At 32.6% G+C, this 22767-nt stretch overlaps 1 protein-coding gene across 9 annotated transcripts; it reads right to left on the reverse strand.

Annotated features, from left to right (window-relative positions):
* Positions 1 to 16608: 16608 nt before the first annotated feature.
* LOC114416243 lies at positions 16609 to 22204 on the reverse strand. 9 transcript variants are annotated; one of them, XM_028381120.1, is made up of 7 exons: positions 21548 to 22202; positions 21259 to 21449; positions 20549 to 20662; positions 20330 to 20458; positions 18917 to 19767; positions 18702 to 18841; positions 16609 to 16825 (listed from the first exon to the last, which is right to left on the reverse strand). In XM_028381120.1, exons 1-4 carry the CDS (start codon positions 21789 to 21791, stop codon positions 20369 to 20371), a joined length of 639 nt encoding a protein of 212 aa, XP_028236921.1. In that variant the 5' UTR covers positions 21792 to 22202; the 3' UTR covers positions 16609 to 16825; positions 18702 to 18841; positions 18917 to 19767; positions 20330 to 20368. The 9 variants fall into 9 exon arrangements, 5 of the variants coding, with proteins under 5 accessions (XP_028236921.1, XP_028236925.1, XP_028236916.1 ...); XR_003667443.1 differs by lacking the exon at positions 16609 to 16825 and adding an exon at positions 20798 to 20904 and having other exon boundaries at positions 18232 to 18841; positions 21548 to 22204; XR_003667444.1 differs by lacking the exon at positions 16609 to 16825 and adding an exon at positions 20798 to 20984 and having other exon boundaries at positions 18232 to 18841; positions 20549 to 20625; positions 21548 to 22204.
* Between the last annotated feature and the right edge of the window lie 563 nt (positions 22205 to 22767).

Raw genomic sequence — 22767 nt, forward strand, 5'->3', positions numbered from 1 at the left:
AAACTTCTTACTTCTAACAGTTAGATTAATGCGGATATGAACTTTCTGTTTAGAATAAATATTTCCCTTATAAATATGAGAAGCAATTATATATTTGTGTACTTCTTGAGGTACTAAACTTCTTTTTTCCTTCATGTAGACATCAGAAAAACAAGTTAGATAATGCAATAGCTATACTAAATAAAACCTTATTTGAAAACTTTGTTTGTGCTATTTGTTGGAAATGCTGGGGGATTGGGATCTAAGTTCCAAAACTTGTTCCTTGCAAATCCATGATGCTCAAGAGAGCCATGATTTGAAAACTGCAAATAAATAAGAAGTACTTCAAAAAAGAAACTAACTAAATGGTCCCAAAACATTGAAACCCAAAAAAAAAAAAAAACACACACACACACACACACATACTTGAGGAAAACATTCTGAATAGCAAACTACAAATTAGGCACAAGCTCCGGCCAAAAATTCTGCTTAACAAAATCAGCAGCATCACCACAAAAATGGTCCCAAAACTTCTCCTGAACCCTCTCTCCCTCATCTTTGCACTCACCACAAAATGGTCCCAAAACCAATCTTAGTCACAACACCACCACCGGCACAAAGGAGTTGGAAAGAAAGACTAGCTAAAGAGTCTACTGATTAACTAGATTTTTGTTGTTTTCACCCTTCCCCTTATAAATTCTTGAAAACTGGAAACAAAGTAAAAACAAAACAAATAAAATCATCACAAATGAATTTTGCAGGTGGTTTTTACTGTTTTGGGTCGCCAGTGAAAGGAGTCTTCCCGCTCACCATGTAGAGTAGAGTGACTCCAGCTGACCAAATATCAATCCTATGTCCCTGATGCTGAGACCTTAACAAAACCTGAAGAAAAGGTAGAACCTTGAATTGAAACTATTGAAAAACAAGCCATAAATTAATTATTTCCTCTCTTTTCCTGCCCAAAGAAAGTTTCATTTAAATTCTGAAAATGTAGAAGAGAACAATAGTCTCATAGGGTGAAATATATTTCAGACTAGTTATCTAGTACAGTTAAATCATTCAAATCATGGATATCTCAGTTGGCCATACAGACCGTGTTTGGCAGGAAAGGGTATCCTTCAAAGTAAAATTCTTATAATTAAGTTTCTTTAGTCAGCAGGAGACCATAATTTTTTACCACAAATGAAATGAAATGGTAAATATGGGATAATATTATCTTTATTAATATCTTATGTAATAAAATGGTTAAATAAGAAAACCTTATTTAATGTATAAAATTTTGTTGACTTGCAATCTTGGGTGTCAAAATAGACATTGCAGTTGAATCAAATCTACAAATAATTCACATCCTACAAGGCAAGATTAACAATCAAGAAAGTTGCTTCCAATCCACAATAAAAATTAAATGTAAGTATAGATGCAGTTTCTGTATGAGTTGCCTTAGCATGTGAGGAATGATCCTTTCCAGTTTTGAGAAAACTGGATGTGGTCTTAGTCTTTGAATAATTTTAATATATATAAAAAACATGTATTGAATGGTGAGATTTAAAAACTGCATACTTCACATATATTTCTGGGAGTTATTATAGATTTTGGAATCTTCAAATCTTTTTCCATTGAAGTTGTAAAACAATTCCGTACATAAGCACATATCCTAAATATTACAAAAGCAGAGGGCATTCAATTTTATTATGCATCTTATACCGGTGGCAGTAGAGATGAGAAGACTCTAAAACATGCCTAGTCTGCACTCTCATTCATAAAGCTGAAGCTCTGATAGAATGTAATTTTAGGAGAAGAAAGTGATATTTATTATTCTTGAAGGGTCAGAAATACAAGAGAGAGATATAGGCAAAGATAGCTAAAATAAATCCTAACCACCCTAATTACAAAATAAATATAAGGAAAATCAAATCAGATTTGAATCATCTCATCTTGATCTTAACTACCTAAATCTCCTAGAGTCCTTATTTGAAATTCAAATTTAAAATAAAAGTACATATACAACTATTAACATAGGCCATATGCTTACTTGAGTCAAATTATTGACTTGTATATTAAACCTTTGAATGGTTTCAACCACATCCTTCTTAGGCACCACATTTCCTGACATGAACACAATGACAGATCACATGATTATTTGATGAAAAACTTTGAAATTTAACTTGAATAGTTAAAATTACTGTATTTTACTTGCCATTTACATGAGCAAGTTTTTTCTCCCCTGCAAACAGATGCATAGAAAGTCTCAGCACATAAAACTGAGATATATGAGAAAACTTCAAAGTTTAACTTCGTATAAAGCATATTTGTGAGGAATAAATATAAAATTTAAGAGCAAGAATTTCTCAACACAAAATTGAGATATAAGCGAAACCTTCAAAGTTTAAGTTCTTAGAAAGACAGATTTGTGAGGAATATATATAAAATTCAAGAACAAGACACCCTAAGAGATGCAGATGTTCCACTATGTTGAGAAACTAATATTCATTTCATAAGAGAAAATACAATTGGCTCAAATGAATCTCTTAGCAGTAATAGATATTTATAGAGCAGAGATTCTAACTATGTAACCAACTAATAGTTGTACTAACTAGAGGTTAACTCTAACTGGTAGAGTTAACTTACAGTGAATACACTCATACACTAAACTTTTCTACATTAAGAACAAGTGATTCGCGTACAGGAGAAGGTTTTTTGAGTTCAAACACAGGAGATAAATACATAAGCAACAAGTACGAGTAACACAAAAGCGAAAAAGATTGTTAATCACATCCAGAATTAAAATTAAAATATATAATTATAATTATTACAACAATTTGAAGGATATGATATGGACTAAAGGAACATGATATTGTCATCACCTATGTCCATTTATCATGGCAAAACCACAACTACGGCATAATTTAAAACTTTGACCATTAATCATCTTCAGAAATGACACAAAATGATCAATCAATGTTGCAGGCATGATAAGATTCAATTTCCACATGTCTCCCAATCACACCGCACTCAAAAACTTCAAGCATAGCATCTAAGAATTAAAAAGAAAAAACATAGATCTCTACTTCCACATCAATCCCCAACTAAGAGAACATTGCATGCTTTAAAATTTGGAAAACAGACACGAATCGAAAAAACTTTCAGCATGAAATCCAAAAACTTAAAAACAAGAGTTCCCAAATTCAACATCAATTAGCATCCAAGAGAACAACACACGCTTTCAAATTGAAAAAAAAAAGACACAATCAAATTGCGGAATGCAAAGTGCTTTCCCCACTCCGATCATAGAAATTAGCGGGACCTTCGAGCTCTCAATCACGCCGCACTCAAAAGTCAATACCACAAGTGAAAACATTCACCAGCACGAAAGGTACCTTCGGCGCTCCGATTGAGGAAATTAGCGGTACCTTTGGTGCCTCTGCGGGGGAGGGCTGCGGCTGCAGGAGCTTCGGGAGGAAGAGGAGAATGATGGGGAAGAGGATTTGGAGTGCGAGGGAGAACAGGACCGAAAAAGGGAGCGTGGGCGAGAGGAGGAACGAGAGTCGGAGGGGAAGAGGAGCGAGAGGAGGAGCCAGAAAAGAAACCGGAGGGAGAGCGACGACCTCGCCTAGGTTTCCCCATTGTTGTAGCAGAGAGGAAGGAACGAAAGGAAGCCCTCGATAAACCCTATGTCAGCTTAGAAAATGAATAAATAATGAAATTAAAATATGAATATGATGATTTCAAAGATGGTGCAAGCTAAGACCCGTAGTAACATGGTTAGAAACAAAGATGGTTTTATAAAACCGCCTTCGTAACATTCAAATCAAAGGCGGTTTTATAAAAATCGTGGTTGACGCCTTCAAAAAGTTGGTTTAAATTGCAAAAATTCCACCGCGTGTTTTACTACATCGGTTTTCTAATAGCCGATGTTGATTTGCCGATGTTGAATAATCAATTTGTAGTAGTGCAAATCTTGATACATATTTCCTCTCCCACTTTCCTGATGGGTTTGAGACTAAGGAACTTGGGGTTTCTTTTGGTTGATACAATAATATGTAGGAGATTTTCATAGCTGCATGGAGGAATCATAAAGGATTAGGGTTTGTTTTATTTGTTGGGATAAAGTATCCAAAAATTTTAGAGGACAAACTCGACAATATGTGTATTGACCATCAGAAACTTCACATGAATCTACCTAAATACTATAGAAGTGGGGACTACTATACTCAGACACAAGAGGAGAAAACACTTTCAACCTTATGGAAACAAGTTATTTGGAGGATCATCAAAGGATAAGAGACATAAGACCCTAAGTATTGCTTACCTGGGGAGAAGAGTAACACCCGATATATGAACAGAGTTCAGAACAAGACAAGAAAGCAACAACGTGACAAAGAGTACCAGTGTAATCCGGTCTAAAAAAAGTATGTTTCAAATAAAGAGCTGATAACGTTTGGGAATAAATTTTGTATGCCCACGATTCAAGTCATCATGTAATCAAATCTAATTTTAATAATAAAGTATTATTTTATTTTCATTATCATATTTCACTATTTGATTAAATGGTCCATTTGATAATGTCCTTGATTAAAATTAAAGACTTGTTATTATAATAAAGATTATGATAATGAGAAACAAGTTTGTTCTAATTTTAATCTAAACCGTTCTTGATCATAGGATTATTGTAAATAGGATATTAATAATCCGGATAGATTAATATATATGTGATAGTATTTATTGGATAAATATTAATAGATCTCATTTATTAATTTGCATATATAGATGAGTCACATGTTGATGTGATCATTGAACTGACTCAATTGAAATTTTCTAATGGTTAAAATTTATCATAAACTGCCAATAGAAAATTCTCAAGAAGAGGTATAATAGCTTTCTTTGACCTTAGATTGTCATAGTAATTAACAGATTATTTGTTGTATTTTGATTCCGAACACTTAATTCTTTAGAGCACTTATTGAATGGATATTGGATATGATTAAATACCTATAGAATTAATGATTAATCAAAAAGGAATCTATCAACTCTTGGTAATGAGTTTGAGCTCTATGAATAAAATTAAATCCTAGCCAGGAAAATTAAATGAAAGAATAAATGAGTTTCTTAATTCATTATGAGTTAACTCAAAAGAGTTTGACAATAATATCATACTCTAGAATTAACCCAGAGTTGTAAAGATGGAAGAAATTATTACACTGCTCTTCTAATGATTCTTGAAAGTAAAATGTTACTTCATGCTATCCGGATGTTAAGGAGTGTTGCTAGACGCATACCTTGTTTAGTATATTAATTTGATTAATATATTACCGACTTAGTATTGAACCTACGGGGTCACACACAAATAAGTGTTCTAATCTCTGTTAAAGAAATTATTTTAATATTTGATGATTAATTAAATTAGAGAATTTAATATGATCAAAAGATTAATTGATTTCAAAAAGTTGGAATATTATTATATTTTTGCTAGCACTGAAAATATAAATAATATGAAAGATTTGGTGAAAGAAGAGAAGCAAACATGTATGATTTTGTATTTGGAATTTGGGTTGAAAAGGAGGCTAGATACAAGTTTGATTTAGTCAATTATTATTTCAATTTTAATTTCTAAATGGTTAGCAATAAAAGGTAACAATAAATAATATAGCTTAAAAAAGGATACTATCAATAATAATTTTGATTTGATAAAAAATTTGGTATCCTTAGCGTGCTATAAATAGAGTCTTAGACTGCACGTTGAAATGATCCCAATATCACTTCTTTATTCTAATTTTTCCACTTGTCAAAGTTGTTGACGAATAAAGGTCAATCTCGGTGTGGATACACGTAGAGTCTTCATATTATTGAAGAATTTTTATGCTTCAAGAGCTCATCAACATGTACACTTTTTAATATGTCATATGTTTATAATATAATTTAAATACAAAATAGATCTTTTTATTCCGCAATGTGTATTTTTTGAACACCTTTTTTCTTACAATAACAACTACTTGCCAAAGAGATTGTGTGTGCTGTTAGGAATGGAGGACATGAAAGTTGGGGTTGTGAAATATAAAACCATGGGTTATCAGAAAAACATGAGGTAGGTGCTCTCTTAGAACCTAATTAACTTTGAATCCAAAGAAAAACCATGAGTTCCTTGTTAGCCTTGCCACGTTACAAGCCTAAAAAGCCCTTAGTGATCCACAATATGTATGTATGATTACTTTAACTAAGAAGAAGTGCAAAGTTAATTGGGAACATTAGTTCAGTTGTTGAATATAAAAACACTCTTATCTGAGACACTTGTGCGCTGAGGGAAAGACTAGCCTTGTGAGGAATGAAGTATGGTAAGTCTGCCTTGATAAAGTTTATATTTGCTAACCTTTTCCATCTCTATGTGCATCCCTTCATGCTTTTATCACAAGATCAAGACAAATGCAAGCTCGAGGGTCAGACATTTAAGGGCTCGAAATGATTCATAGTTATCTCATGTGTTGGTACATTCAAAACTTGTCTTTTGCTTGAGGACAAGCAAAGATTTTGATTTGGGGGAGTTTGATAACTACAAAATTTGAGTTTAATTGATAGTCAATTTTGGCTAAGAATGATTTGAATTTCTTCACTTTACTATTATTTTTAATGAAATAATAAAGAATTTAATATCATTGTAATTTTTGACCAGCAGGATTCAAAAGAAGAAATTTTCAAATAGGCCAGCTCACGCTTAGCGCAAAGAAGGCCCACAAGAAACCCCAAAGGCATGCCTATACTACTAAAAAAAGTTTTAACATCATCCTATTCATATCGATTATTTGAAAACCGATGTCATTAAACACTTACAACATCAGTTTTCAAATAACCGATGTTAACAACTCTATTTAGTGCAATTTTAACATTGGTTATTTTAAAACTGATGGTGTAAGTGCTTGACGACATCGATTTTCAAATAAACGATGTTAACAGCTCGATTTCATGCAATTTTAACATCAGTTTTTTTAAAACAATTGTTGTAAGTGCCTGACGAAATTGATTTTCAAATAATCGATGTTAACAGCTCGATTTAGTGTGATTTTAATATTGTTTATTTTAAAACCGATGTCGTATAAGCACTTACAACATCGATTTTAAAATAACTGATGTTAATATAAACTATTATTTTAATTATTTATATACTTTTTTAAAAATCATATATTGAGTTATTAATTATATTTTAATTAAAAAATATGATAATTAATAAAAAATAAGAAATTCAAAAGGTAAGCATTTAAAAATTAAACTAAATTTTGGAATTTTAATTTTATTATTTAATGATTATCATTTAAATATAACACACATTTATATTAATTATTGCATATTAGTTCATTTGAAAATAAAAAAAATTTGTTTTTAATAGTAGAGTTTAACTTTTATAGAATTTATAGAATGTTGGTAAAAATAATTATATCTTCAAACAATTAAAATTTATTATTAATATATTTTATTTAATTATTATAAAAATAAAAAATTTATCATACAAAAACATTTATACAGACAATGTATATATTATTTATCACCAAAATGTCTAATAAATATTTAAAAAGTATATTTTATGAGATATTTGTCACCATTCAATAAGTAAATATTAAATCATCATTATATTTTAAAATCTCTACAAACTTATACCTACGACTGTTGGATCGAGTGGCCTCAGATTAATTAAGAAGAGGGGGGTTGAATTAATTATGAACGTGTTTTGACTAATTAAAAATTTATCATTCTCAATGTTACTAGATTCAATTAGGCTTTATTACTTAGTTATGCGAAAGTAAAGAACAAAAACAATAACTTAGACAAAAGTAAAGTTGAAATAAAAAGTATACAGCGGAAAGATAAAGAGTGTAGGGAAGAAGAAGACAAACACAAGATTTATACTGGTTCGGCCACAACCCGTGCCTACGTCCAGTCCCCAAGCAATCACTGGTTCTTGAGATTTCCAATAACCTTGTAAAATCCTTTACAAGCAAAGATCCACAAGGGATGTACCCTCCCATGTTCTCTTTGAACAACCAAGTGGATGTACCCTCCACTTGAATTGATCCACAAGAGACGTACCCTCTCTTGTTCTCAGTATTACAACCCAAGTAGATGTACCCTCTACTTGTACCACAAAAGATGTACCCTCCAATGTGTTAGGACAAAGAATTCTTAGGTGGCTAGTCCCTTGAATTCTCTGTGATGGGGATACAAAAGATATCTCAGGCGATTAGTCCTTTGAAATCTTTTGTCAGAAGGGGGAAGGAAAGAAGAGATAACACATTTTTGTTTTCTGCAGAATTTCCACTTATAGAAAAAACAAAGTTTTGAAAACAAAATTTAGAAAACAAAGTTTAGAAAGCTTTTTGGCAAGAAAAAGCAATGGGCAATGGTTAGAGAAAGATTGCGAAAAAGGATTGTTTGGAAGAATATATTATATTTTGAAACGTGTGCCAAAGTCATGCTTTTATAGGCACTTCATGTCTGGTCAAAGAAATCATTGGAAGAGTTATGACTTTTGAGACAACCATGTTAAGAGTTATAACTCTTAACTTTTTATTCAAAACTATTCACTGGTAATCGATTACCACAATGGTGTAATCGATTTACACGATGTATTTTATGAAAAGTTGTGACTCTTCACAATTGGATTTGAATTCCAATGTTCAGATTCACGCGTAATCGATTACTAATATAGTGTAATCGATTACACTAGTTCAAAATCATTTTGAAATGTTACAAATCATTTGAAAACATTTTGAAAACCAAACTGGTCATTGGTAATTGATTACTGATAACTGGTAATCGATTACCAGAGAGTAATCACTGTGGTAACTTAGAAAATTTGAGAAAATTATTTTGTAAAACAAAACTGTGCTATTTGGTTTTTGAAAAATTATTTTAATACTTATCCTATATGAAGTCTTGACTTGTTGCTTCTTGATTTCTTCTCTTGAATCTTGGATTGGATTCTTGATTTCTGATCTTGAAGTCTTGAATCAATCACTTGGGCTTTTGGCATCATCAAAATTGCTTGGTTCATCATCATAAAGCTTGCTTCTACAATGACTCCTTTTACTTATGGATATAATTTAACTGTAGATTAAATATATATAATTTATTAAAATAATAAATTATTCTAGAGTTAATATAAAAATCCACTATACTTTTGACTGCAAATAATGAAAAAATCACTATACTTTTTGACTGCAAATAATAAAAAAATCATACTTTTGAAAGATAATTCTTAAGATAATAAATATAAAATTCACTATACTTTTTGACTGTAAACTCACTAAACTTATACTACATATAATATATAAAAAAAAGAGACACCTAGTGTCAGTATAAGAAAAAATGTTGACAACATTTTAATAATAATTCCAGAGTTAATATAAAAAAAGAGAGGGACACCTAGAATTAATATAAAGAGAGCAACCTATAAAGAATATAAAGCTCCAATTTTACCAAAGGAAGAGTAAAACACAATCCTTACACCTTGCGGCACACCATTTTTTGCATTTCTGAAATTGGAGAAAACCCTAGAAACCAAACCTTCTCTCGCATCGCCATCTGCCTCCATAACGATAACACTGTGCTTGCTACAATCATGGTGGATGTCATGGTAATGAAGGAGATCAAGGACACGGCGCTGCATCTTGGCGTCGATCTCTCCACTCTCGATCTCGACGCCATTCGCCTCCCACCTGGCGAAAAATGCGGCATCGTCAGGTATCAACTACTTCACCTTTTTTAGGTTCTAGTCACTGAAACGGAACCCTAGGGTTGCGGTTTTCTGACTCTTTTCTTTTTTATAGTGATGACGAGGTGGTTTACTAGGAGGAGAATCTCGAGTTTGAGTCTGGATTTGTTAACATTATTGTTGTGGATAACCTCCCCGTGGTTCTAAGGGAGAAGTTTGAGAAGCTCGAAGAAGTGGTCTCTGGATGGCCTCTGGATGCCGGTTGATCCTGAAACTGAGAAAACCCTAGGTTACTACTTCATTGAGTACAATACCCCTCAGGTATACACGCTCTTTCTTCAATGTAATCTAAAAGTAATTGTTGTCCTATATTGTGTGTTGTTAGTGATTTTTATGTCAATTATGTTTTTAGTCGATGTTGAATTGTATGTTGTTTTCTGATTTGGGTGTGATTAAATTGGGCATTTATTTTTTCTTAGGAAGCTGAGCTTGCTAAAGAGAAGACTCATGGGTACAAATTAGACCGGGCACACATATTTTCCGTGCAGCATGTTTGATGACTTTGACAGATTCATGAAGGTGCCTAATGAGTGGGCTCCTCCTGAAACTAAGCCATATGCTCCAGGGGTAAGGTTCATATGTTTACATATGCTTATTTTTCTACTTTTTGCCTCTTATTCTATAGAGGTTGTTATGCTTATATTGTAATGTATTATTGTAGCCATGACTTATGCCTAGTTTTGTCTCAATTGTTGCCTTTTGCTACTATGATAATTTGGATTATATGATGCTTTCTGCTAGCTGCATATTCATAATATGTTATGCAATATATAGGTACTGGCTCCCTTTTAATGTGGTTCTGCTGATATTTATTATTATATTAGTATTTAGATGAGTTAAAGCACTTTCAAGTTTTTTGACGAACCACTCTTCTATGTTGAATTGTGAATACAGTTGCTTTACCTGTTGTACAACTTAAAGTTGGAAAAATATATGTTTGTATTTTAGTTATGATTTATGATTTAGTAGATTTTGGTCTAGAACCTTGTACCTTATTGATATTTCTGATGCTCTTTGGTGTTGGTATCTCTTACAAGAAAATCTTCAACACTGGCTCACTGATGCAAAGGCCAGGGACCAGTTTGTGATTCATGCTGGTTCAGATACTAAGGTTTTGTGGAACGATGCCAGGCATTTAAAGCCTAATCCTGTTTATAAGCATGCAATGAGTGAATGTTTTATTTCAGTATCTTGTACTATTTAATATTTACAAGTGCCCTACTTTTACATGATTTTTTTTATTGCTGTTGGCATGGGTGTTCATGTATTTTTTTAATTACAGTTTTGGACAGAGAGTTTTGTGCAATGGTCTCCTTTGGGGACATACTTGGCCACTGTTCATACACAGGGGGCAGCAGTCTAGGGAGGTGCTGCAAGCTTTAATAGACTTATGCGATATGTGCATCCTTAGGTTTTCATTGAGATTTGCTTTCTATCATTGTTTGGCACTTTGGTTTTGGTTTTTTTCCCATACTAATGATTATTTATATTTATAGGTAAAACTTATTGATTAAAAAACCGATGTTGTTAATGACAGTTAACATCGATTTTTTAAAAAAGCGATGTTGTTAGTAACAGTTAACATCGGTTTTTTAGAAAACCGATGTTGATATGTAGATTTATAACTTTCTTTTTTCATAATTCTTATCATCTAACATCGGCAATTTAAATAACCGATGTTGTATTTATTAGTTAACATCGGTTTTGAAAAACTGATGTTAACGATATTACTTTCAAAATCGGTTAATAATCGATGTTGAAAGTTTTAAATAACCGATGTAAAAACCTTATTTTTAAGTAGTGTTAGCGTGAATTCCACATTAAGCGCGTGATCGCCGTCATTCCCGCAAAGCCCAAGCGTTGATGCGCTCAGCACGTGATTGCACCGCCATTCCCGCTAAGCCTAGGAGTACGCGCTCAGCGTTAGGTCGCATGGACTTTAAGCTACCTTAGGCCTATAAAAAGAGTAGGAAGAAGAAGGAAAAGACATACCAAGTCTCAAAGCTCTCTATTGAATATATCCAAAGCCCGAGCAGCTTTAATAGGGGAAATCCTCCTTCTCCAACCATTCCTTCCTTCTTTTCTTTTATCCATCTCATCCCTTCTTCTATCAACATCAGCCCTAAAGTGTAAAACCTCTCATGATAATGAGAGGCTAAACCCCCACTGTTGGGAGCTTGGTAGACCAATTCTTGTAATGTAACTTTTTCTTATTATCTATTTAATGTAATCCAGATTTTGTTGTTCTTTTCTGTGCTTATTTGCTTATTGATTATGGTATGATCATCCATGTTCATGTAGTGTTTAGAGGATAATGTCTTGAAAAATGGTTATTTTCTAAGAAATGGGAAAAGGCATCTAAATGAAATCATTGCTAGAAATAGATTGATATTTGTTTAGCCTATTTTATGCATATCTAATCTTAATGCAATTTATTGTTTTTATTTTTGCAAAGAAATTTGGGAGAGAAAAATAGATAAATTAGGCTCTTCATGCGGGAAACCAAAGATAAAGTGTCTTAGTAGATGTGGGTGGAAACTAGGATAACATTAGATATAGAAAATTATTAACATTGCATCACAAGTAGTTTTGGCATGCTAGGTCCCAACACATTTGCATTCTAAATTCATCTTTTGCATTCAAATATTGTTATTTTTCCTATTTTCTTTTCTTTTACTTTTATCTTCCAATTTCACACTTACAATTCTTTATCTCTTCTACTTCTTCTAATTGCTTAAAAATTGGGTTTGCATCACTTTAAGTACAAATAAAGTTCTTGTGGATTCGACACTCATACTTCCAAGTAACTTTATTACTCGTGACAATTTGGTGCACTTGTGAATGAGTTAACAAGTTTTTGGTGCCGTTTCTGGGGACTTTTTCCTTCGTACTTGGTTATTACAAATCCCAATTTGAGGGAAATATTTCTTTATTCTTTAATTCTTTATTTAATTTTTGTTTAATCTGTTTACCTTGATAACCTACACGGTAGTGTTTCTCTTTCTTGTATGCGAGGTACATTTGCAGGGGAAAACCTTTTTCCTTTGAATCCAAAGATCAAAGCAACTTGCAGAAGGAACAACACTGCAAGAAGAAGGAGAGAACAACAAGAGGTGTAGATTAATCAAGGAGAGAGAGGACCCTCATCTAAATGATCCTCTCACTCTCTTGTGATCAATCCATATCCCGACCTAGAAGAACACATCATGGTAGAAGATTCTCCACAGAGGATGACGCTAGATGATTACTTTAGCTCTGCTACCCCTCAATACTTCACAAACATAACTAGACCCCTCAGTACTTCACCAAGCTTGTAACGCTAGAGGATGTTTGACAGAAAACCATGGAACGATAAACTAAGTGCTTCAGAATACCAGGTTAGATGTGTGAAGCTTAATTGTGAGAGAACAACTGATTTTAATTTCCCTATTTTGCATGATTCTTGGACTGTTTGAATGCATACATGATGTAGAGATGATCAAGGCCCTGTTGTTATTTTGTTTTGGCTACTTAGCCAAATAGCCACCCTGCCATTAGTGAATGAATGAATCCCTTGCACCTTATTGAGCCTAATGTGAATGAATTTGATGTTGACACTTGAGTTGAATGATACTGTGTAAGCACTCTATCTTAGTTTATAGGAGAGTACTCATGGATCAGGAACAATTTCCCCAAATTTGGGGGAGTTTCAATTGTCAAAATAAAATAAAATTATGTGTGTTTATTTATATTGATAAATAAAAGCTAGAAGCAACTATGTGCCAAATAAATTTTGTGTGCTATTAAGTGTAGCAAAACAATAAGGTTGGGGTGGTGAAATATGAGCTATGGTTTGTTAAGAAAATAGGAAAGGAATGCTCTCCTAAAACCTAAACTTTGAATCCAAGAAAAACCATGATTTTTTTGTTAGCCCGACCACATTACAAGCTTGATAAAGTCCTTAGTAATCCAAATTCTATATGTATGATTGCATTAAATGAGATGATGTGCAAAGTTGAGAATTTTACTTTCAATTGTTGTGATTTAAACACTCATAACTGAGACACTTATGTGCTTGAGAGAAACACTAGCCTTGTGAGGAATGAAGCATGGTGAATCTTCTGTGATGCTTGTCATACTTGCTAACCTATTTTATGTCCAAGTGCATCCTTTCATGCTTTTATTAGGGGATCATGACCAATGCGAACTAGATAGTTGGCCATTGAAATTGATGAAATGTTATGCAATCATCTCATGTAATGTGATTGGTACCTTTGAAACCTTGTCATGGATCTAACTTAGTGTAGTTAGTTTACTTTTGCTAGAGGACAAACAAAGCTTTAAATTTGGGGGAGTTTGATAACTGCTGTGCATAGATATATTTTGGGATTAAGTCATAAAAATTGTTATATTTCCCATCTTTTATTGCTTATTTTATGTGAATAATTAGAATTATAACATCATTCAAATTTTAGTCCAATAGGTGTTTAAACTGATGAATTTATAGTGTTATATTGGCTGCAGAAATACAGAGTAAAGCTTGAAAGATAAGTTGAAGATCTGATGAAGAGTATCGATCAGTGCGTCATACGTGCTCAACGCAACACAGTCACTCAGCAGGCAACCCTCACTTAGTGCAAAGAAGTCACATGAAGAACTTGATATTTGAAGGCATGCTTAGCGTGAGTCACGCACTAAGTGTGTGACCATCGACTCACTCGCTTAGCACAGTAGTCGCGCGTAGCACAAGGTTGCATAAAATTTAAGCCGACTTCACCTATAAAAAGAGGAGGAAGGAAAGGAAAAGGACACAATGAATATCCATGATATTAAAGTTTCCCATAGAAAGCAAAAGCTAGGATTCATGCAGGATAAGTGAAACCAACCTTTAGGAGTCGTTCCTTCCCTTCATCTTCATTCTTCTCTACCTTCTTCACTTCCCATTATCCTCTTGCAATTGTAAAGCCTCTCATGACAATGAGAGACTAAACCTTCCATTGGTGGGAGTCTAACAACCAAACGCTCTTGATGTAAATTTTTTCTACTATCTATTTAATGTTATTTTAATTTTATTATAGTCTGTTTTTTATGCTTAATTTCATTGATTGTGGTTTGGTCACCCATATTCATGTATGTGTTTTAGGATTTAGGCATTGAAAAATGTTTATCTCCTAAGAATTGTGAAAGGAAATCTAAATGATTCATATCTAGGGATAGAATGATATTGTTTAGTCTGTTTTATGCATCTATGTTTATAATACAATTTAACTGTTTTATTCTCTTAAGGGATTAGGAAAGAGATTAGGTAAATTAGACTATTTCACTTTAGGGATCATGGTTAAAATATATGGGAAGATGTAGGTGATAGTTGAAATAATATTAAATAAAGAAAAATCGTTAACATTACATTGAGAGTAGTTTTGGTAAGCTAGGCCCCAACATATTCGCATTATGAATCAATCATCACTTTATCGCCCCAAAGTATTTGTTTTTCTTGCTCTTTCCTGTTTTAGATAATTAGTCAATTTTATGTCAATTTATTTTTACTATTTCTGATTACAATTATTTAGATTAATACATTAATTGCTTGAGAATTAGATATACATCAATCTAAGTACAAACAAAGTCCCTTTGGACTTGACACTCAAACTTCAATTTTACTTTACTACGTAGGATAATTTGATACACTTGCCAATGAGTTATCAAAGGACTAGAGGTTTTGTCAGCCTTTGTATGTGGCTTAGGCCCTCCTAGCTTCTAACGTCAATGTTCTGACCTCAAGTCTAGTGCATCATTAGATTTACCACATCCAAGGTAGTTTTGCTTTAGTGTTGGTTTGAGCCTTAAGATTTTGTCCTTAAAAGCGTTTCAATGGATCAAGGGAGGAGGGTTCATATGAAGTACCCTTAGCCTCAAATCATGAGCGATTAACTAAAAATTATTTCTAGAATTTTTTTTTGGAAAATGTTATTTTTGAAATAGATACAACACATAAAAAACCTCAGCACCCACTTTAGACTGATAGCAATATTATTTGACATAATTATACATGACTCATAAATAATTTTTGTTTATTCTATTAATTGTATTTTAAAAACTATAGTCTACCAAATATTTAATCGACTATGTAATTATAATTGACAACAATAATTAATAACTTAAAATATTTTATTAATAGTCCATTATTAAAATATATCAAAAAGAATTTAAAATATGAATAATTCCTAATATAAATTTAAGAAAAATATTTATACATTTAAAATATTTCATAAAAATATTCGTAGATAATATTTACTCGTTCATGACACACATCACACATTTTAGTTATAAGTCACTGGTAGAAAAAGCGGTTTCAACGACGGTGGAAAGAGACAAACAACGACAGTGTTTGACCGTCTTTGAATCTAATGTCGTTGAAAGTGTCTCACTTTCAAAGACGGTCGAAAGGACACCGTCTTAGAAAATCTCAACTTTTAAAGACGGTGCTGACATCACGACCGTCTTAGAAAACCAGGCTTCAAAGACGGTGTTGACGTCACGGCTGTGTTTGAAGGTTGGCTTTCTAAGACGTTGTCGACGTCAGCACTGTCTTAGAAGCCTGACTTTCTAAAACGTTCGTGATGTCAACAACGTCTTTGAAGCCTGGCTTTCTAAGACGGTCGTGATGTCAGCACCGTCTTTGAAGCTTGACTTTCTAAGACGTTCGTGATGTTAACACCGTCTTTGAAGCCTGACTTTCTAAGACATTCGTGATATCAACACCATCTTAGAAAAATATTTATATTACATAAAATCAGATTAGAATATATTAATCCTACACTAATGCACGAAGTTAATGAACGACTAACAATTAAAGTAAATAGATTTCTATATATATATATATATATATATATATATATATATAATGTAACATAAACCTATGATGAATTACAATGTTTAGTTAAATAAAATAGAAATACACACAAGGGAAAATTAAATACAGTCACAAGCCCACGACATCAAATGTAAAGGACTAACACCAATCATGATACATTCCTATTAACCCTCTATCCATTATAATCGAAACACTATCTAGCAGATCAATGGTACTCAATGAGAGGTGCGGCAAATCTGCAAATAACAGACTTAGAGGAAACTAGTCAATTAAATAAGATACAAGAGTCATAAAACTTATTATTTTTAATAAATTTTAACTAATAAAAAAATATATTAAAAGTTTCAGGATTCTCAACCGGTGCAGTGCTCACATGAGAAAAATTGTTCCATTTAACGGGCTCTTCTTCTTTGTATTATTTTATAATTTTTTTATTTATAAAAATTAAGATAATTATTTATTTCACTAATTATTAGACTTAGGTATTTTTTTAACATCACTAAAATACGATAGACTACAAACAATCTATAAAAATTGTATAAATCAAGATATATTAAAAAAATATATTAAATTAAAATTAGTATACACATCAATTAAAAAAATAATATAATGCAATAAAAATGCACACAGGGGCGTTGGTATGTTTTGGCTAGTTATCGATAAAGCAATAACTAATTAGCTAAAAAGAGAAATGGAACCATGATTTTATATTAAAAGAAAGTACCTCCTTCAAATTATAAATAACAAGGTGAACTTGTCTCTAATATTTCTTCGGCCAACAGCTGAAATCTTGGAGCTAAATCAACAAGATATGTTTTCCTTGACTCATTTGAGGCATTGAACCCAGTAATGTTTTAAGCAAATAATACAAACAAACATTAAAATAAAATGTGTTAAGGATGACACTAGGAATTAAAAAAAAAAAACTAGCATACATCTACTGATTATTAGACTTGTGGTGTTGTTCTTCAAGTAGATCTCCTTCCACTAAAGCATAATCTGACTGTAGGTATATATATATATATATATATATATATATATATATATATATATATATATATATATATATATATATATTTATAAAATCATCTTTAAAATGATATCTATTACAATTTCTGATAAAAACATCTTTAAAATTAAATTATTACATTTTTTTTTATTGATAAGATAAATATCTGTTCCACTATATATCAAATAGAAATTAACCTCTTTTGATTAACGCTGGCTCATTCTCTACTCCAAACATTGCGGACAAGAATTTGGGCGAGGAAGATATCAAGAGAGAAACAAATCTGATTAATACAAGTCAAAGTCTAAGCCACCTAAATTATTTATTTATTTATTTTACTAACCACTTAACATCACATCATATCATCATAATTACAGTCCAAGCACAAAAATTATAAAATTATCCTCCACTTGAAATTGAATGACCATTAATTAAATAGTTTGTTTGGTCCTCTCGACCCCTCACTAAGTAATTTTTTTATCATTACTCTCTACTTTATTGTTGATTATAAGATTTTATTTAATTTTTTTTCTAATTTTTAAATATATTAATTATTTTTTATATATCTCTCCAAATATTAATAAAAAATAATTAATTGAATAAAGAGATAAAAATAATAGTTTTAAAATAATAATATAAATAACCAAAAAATTTAATATAATTAATTAAATTAATTATTTTTTTAAAAAGATATAAATTAGTTAAAAGAATCTAGAGTAACTAGTGACCTTTTTGGAACCAATTTTTCAACTTAAGTTTTCTCTCCACGTTGAGACAGCTAGCATTTGTTGCTTTCAACAGTGAAAGGGGCAGCTTTTCTTTTTCTTTTCACTACCTATTTATTACTTTTTACAATAGTGATATAAATAATTTAATTTGTTTTATTACTTGTGTATTAGATGCATAGAACATAAAATCACGAAATTAGGCAAATTAGAAGAACATAAGCAAGAAATAAAATTGATTTACGCAAACTTTAGACCTGGTAAAACTAGCATACATCTACTGATTGAAACAGTATATATATATATAGTCCACAGTTTGTATTTCAAATAAAATATGCTGCATAGTGTAAAATATTTTGATTATTCTAGATTGTATACCTTCAATGTCTGATGAACTAGCTCCTGGCTGCTTTGAATACTAGAAACCTCTCTGATAAGAAAAGCAAATCTACCACATGGCTAGATAACTCGGCAGAAGTTTCATCACTCTTCCAAACAGAACCATCCCTTGTATACTCCTACAAAAACATTCTCCATAAATAATTAAAAATCACAATAGCAAAAAGAATAATTTTCCCAGTCTGGAAACTCACTTGAGGAATTGAAAAGTCACATTCTAGAAGCAGATTTCTAGCTTTAGCCAAGATCTCTGTCTTTTTCTTAAATGAAAATTAGATATTTAGAAATAACATAGCAGTTAAATGACAATGCTTCCTAATTTATTTAAGAAAATCCCAAATAATAAATTGAGAATGTTGTCCATGAATAAACCAATAACACAGGAAGGCAACTAGGCAAGCAACACCCTCCCCTGCCAAAGGTGCAGGCGGGTGTCTCTGTCACAAAATGGCAAAGCATGAGCAATAGAATTGATTTTATGACCTTAACATATCAACTCACCTTACTAACTCATAAGTCTAAAAATATCACCATAGTAGCATAGTTATAGACTATGCTTTTGTCATTCTGTGATTTCATGTGACATGCATGACAGACAAATATCCAAAAGTTAGTGGAGTGATTTTTTTTCCTGGGAAACACTGTGATTACAAAGTTGTGCATCCTTCCCAAATAGTTATCATTGGCTTGGCTTCACTGGAAGGAAGTGCCAAATAGTAGCCTTAAGACTTGAAAGGATGGAGCTGGATAGACACATTCCATAATAATCTAAAACACAAGAATCAAGTAGTGAGATTCTACCTTCCCCATTGTCATCAGTAGACATCACAATGAAAACATATTTGAAGAGACCAATAATGGTAAATGTCCAGAAGATAAATGAAAGCACCCCAAAAATTCCTTCATTGTCTTCTTTGAGGCTTAATTTCCCTGAGAATGTGGTCTTGTAAACATAAATAAGGGCACTACTGAGGTCACCATATACTACTCCAAGACTTTGGTAAGCTAGAGTAAGCACAGTTGTGCAAGACGTCCTCTTGAAATTCTAACAAAGAAAGCCAAGCATAAGAACATATGCAATTAAATTTTGCCAAAGCTACATGACAAGTGACAAAGCAAACAAAATTCTACACAAATTCATCATTTCAGTAGTTACTAGTTAGCATTTCACCACCTTCTAAGTATCAAAACAGCATTAATTATTACTCCTTTCAATTTATTTTGTGGAGTACAAGTTGAAAAGCCAAACACTAGAATTATGACACCTCTTCAATTAAAATCTGTCATTACTTGTGAGTTGTGACCTTATAACTGAATACAAAAATGCTAAGCAAATAAGACTTTTGAAGAGATGAAACAAATGGAGTAGTTCATTAGGACCAAGGAAACAAGAATATATACTCTCACTGCTAAGAGAGCCTTATGTCTTCACAAAGTATTCTCAAATTTTCATGTCAAATCAAACAAAATCATGAAAGTTATAAAATGCATTTCAAAGTTGAACCAAATACACAATAGATAAGAAGTGGGACACATGACATCAAGAATAAAGAATAAAGAGGAGGCATTTCTCATTCTCAAATACCAGAGAGAAAGAGGGGCATTACCTGTAGGTAGTTACGAAGTAATGAAGAAAAAAAAGCAATTTATAGGCAAGCCAACTCTGCTCCTGGATAGAATCTAGCCCCTCCTCCAAAGGGTGCATAGAATGGACTAGTTCTCCAATTTCTCTTTTCCTACATTCAGAGGATAGGAATTAAGAAAGAAAAGAAATTAAAGTACAAAAAATTACATATAGTATGCACCAAATTGGTATGTGGACTAACCTCGTTTTCAGGTTCCATCCATCTCCAAGGATTAATATTTAGAGCTCCACTGTATACATTCTCATCTAAATGGACTGCTGAAAGAAATGGAACCACAAAGCAATCATGTTCATCCTGTCCAAGAGAAAAACTAATAAAAAAAATGTTTTTCAGTTTAAATATAAAAATCAGAGCAATCCCCTAAGATAATGTTTTATGTACCAAATAAACATATAGGGAAAAAATTTCAACAGTAGTTGTTATATATACCAGCAGTTGCTTCATGGCTCTAGGACATTGAGTAAGGAAATAGACTGCAAAGAGCATTGTTTTGGTGGTTGTTTCATTTCCCGCAAAGAGAAGATTGATAATGAAGTCTGCAATAGCATCATCAAGCAAGCTTTCTTCCCAACAACATTCTATCCAACAAACATTCAAATTACAAACACACTCTTACCTGTGCAACCATAAACAGAAATCACCTCTCAACAAAAGTTCTATCACTTCCCAACAACATTTTATCCAACCAAATAAAGTAATGTTGACATCTACGGTACTTCAGTCCCAAAGCAGTCCAAAAAATTTAAACTTTATTCCAACAAAGACACAACAACATTCAAGCCATGAACTTAACTCAGTTGAATTCCCATTTTACCAATTCAAAACAAGCAACACATTCCAAACACTAACTTTTCAAAAACAACCAATCCAACAAGCACTATAAATTATACCTTCTCCTGAGATTGAAAAACAGGCTGCTCCACTTCAACCGGAACCACAAACCCATGCACCGGCACATGGAAGGAAACGTAATTGCCCCCAGCAGCCGCCACATCAACTTCAACCGGAGCCTTCATCTCAGGTGTGGTAGTAAAGTACTCCGAAGACATAATATTGTTCAACTTCTCCCTTAATGCAGCATCTACAAAAAAAAAAAAAAAAAAAACACTCAATAACAAGTTAACAAGTAAAAAACAACTCAACATGAAAGAAAAAAAGAGCAATTCAACAGAACCATACAAGTAACATCAGCATTAGGCCCAATGGGCTGCTCCGACTTAGCAAGCCACAGCTTGGCATGTTCCACGCAGCGGTGCAGCGCGTTCTTGTGTGAAAAGCTCGAATCCGCGGGCCGCGAAACGAGCAACCCTCTTAGTCTAGAGATCGAGTCCAAGTCCTTCTCGCCGAGCAGATCGGTGGCGTCGTTGGTGACGTAGTCATAGGTCAAGCAGCAGCCACGCTCATGCGTTTTGGTAAGCATCATGGACACAAAGTCACTCTTCACATCGAAAAATGAACCAAAATAGAGAAAATTAAGCAGGTCCTCCACAACGATGTCGTTCCTCGAGTTCGAGTTCGGCTCAATCGAGTCAGAGCTCTCAACTAAGGTTTCGTTTTCGGTCTCAGTCTCATGGTGAGGGTTTTAAGAAGATGTGCCGTTGATTTGGAGCTCTTTGGAGAGAGCGGTGGCGAGAGGTTGCCGGAGCTTATCGAGCTCATCGCTGAGGGCAAGGATAGAGGGTTTGGAGCGTAGAACCTCTTCATGCTCCTTGTTCACGTTATGTGAGGCTTTTGGGCTCCCTCATCTCCTGCAGCGCCACGATGAAGCAGCTGAGGCGACAACGAATGTGAGAATGAGAGAGAGAGCGGCATGTACACTGCCCGATAAAGAGAGAAAGAGAAAGTGATAAATTATATTAATTAAAAATACTAAACATTTAAGACGGGTTTTCCGAAAACCGTCCTTGTTTTAAAGTATTCCAAGGCGGTTTTCAAAAACCGATTTTAAAATATTAACAATATTTACAAATTTGCCACTATGATATAAATAAAAACGGTTTTTTATAACCGACTTAAATACCCTGTGGTAAAAAATGGTATTTTTAGTAGTGAGTATATCAATCCTAACAATACTCTCACTCAAGATATCCATTTTAATTTATAATTAGGTATGTTTTTGTCACTCTAAAATTATTAAGTTTTGATTTTTATAGTCTATTTTTATTCCCTCTAATTCGAAAATACACATTTTTTGTCCTCTAAATTTAAAATGTATCACTTTGTATATTGTTAAAGTGCTTTAAATAACACTTATGTGAGTAAAAATTGTTTAGATAGTACCTAAAATAAAAAAAAAATGTACATTTCAAGTTTAGAGTAACTAAGGACAAAGAAGTTTTTTTAGAAAGATTAAAATCAAACTTTATATAGTAATTTTAGAGGGATAAAAAACATGTTAT

This window comes from Glycine soja, chromosome 1 (assembly GCF_004193775.1).
Source record: "Glycine soja cultivar W05 chromosome 1, ASM419377v2, whole genome shotgun sequence".
Lineage (NCBI taxonomy): Eukaryota > Viridiplantae > Streptophyta > Magnoliopsida > Fabales > Fabaceae > Glycine > Glycine soja.

What these genes read in the sequence shown, in the direction of transcription:
- LOC114416243 (XM_028381120.1), bottom strand. Translation starts at nt 21,791, where the DNA reads ATGATGCTTACCAAAACGCATGAGCGTGGCTGCTGCTTGACCTATGAC. An exon ending in GCCTAATGCTGATGTTACTT is followed by an intron (nt 21,450 to 21,547) that starts GTATGGTTCTGT and finishes TTTTTTTTGTAG; the next exon opens with ATGCTGCATTAAGGGAGAAG. An exon ending in TTTTTCAATCTCAGGAGAAG is followed by an intron (nt 20,663 to 21,258) that starts GTATAATTTATA and finishes TCTCTTGGACAG; the next exon opens with GATGAACATGATTGCTTTGT.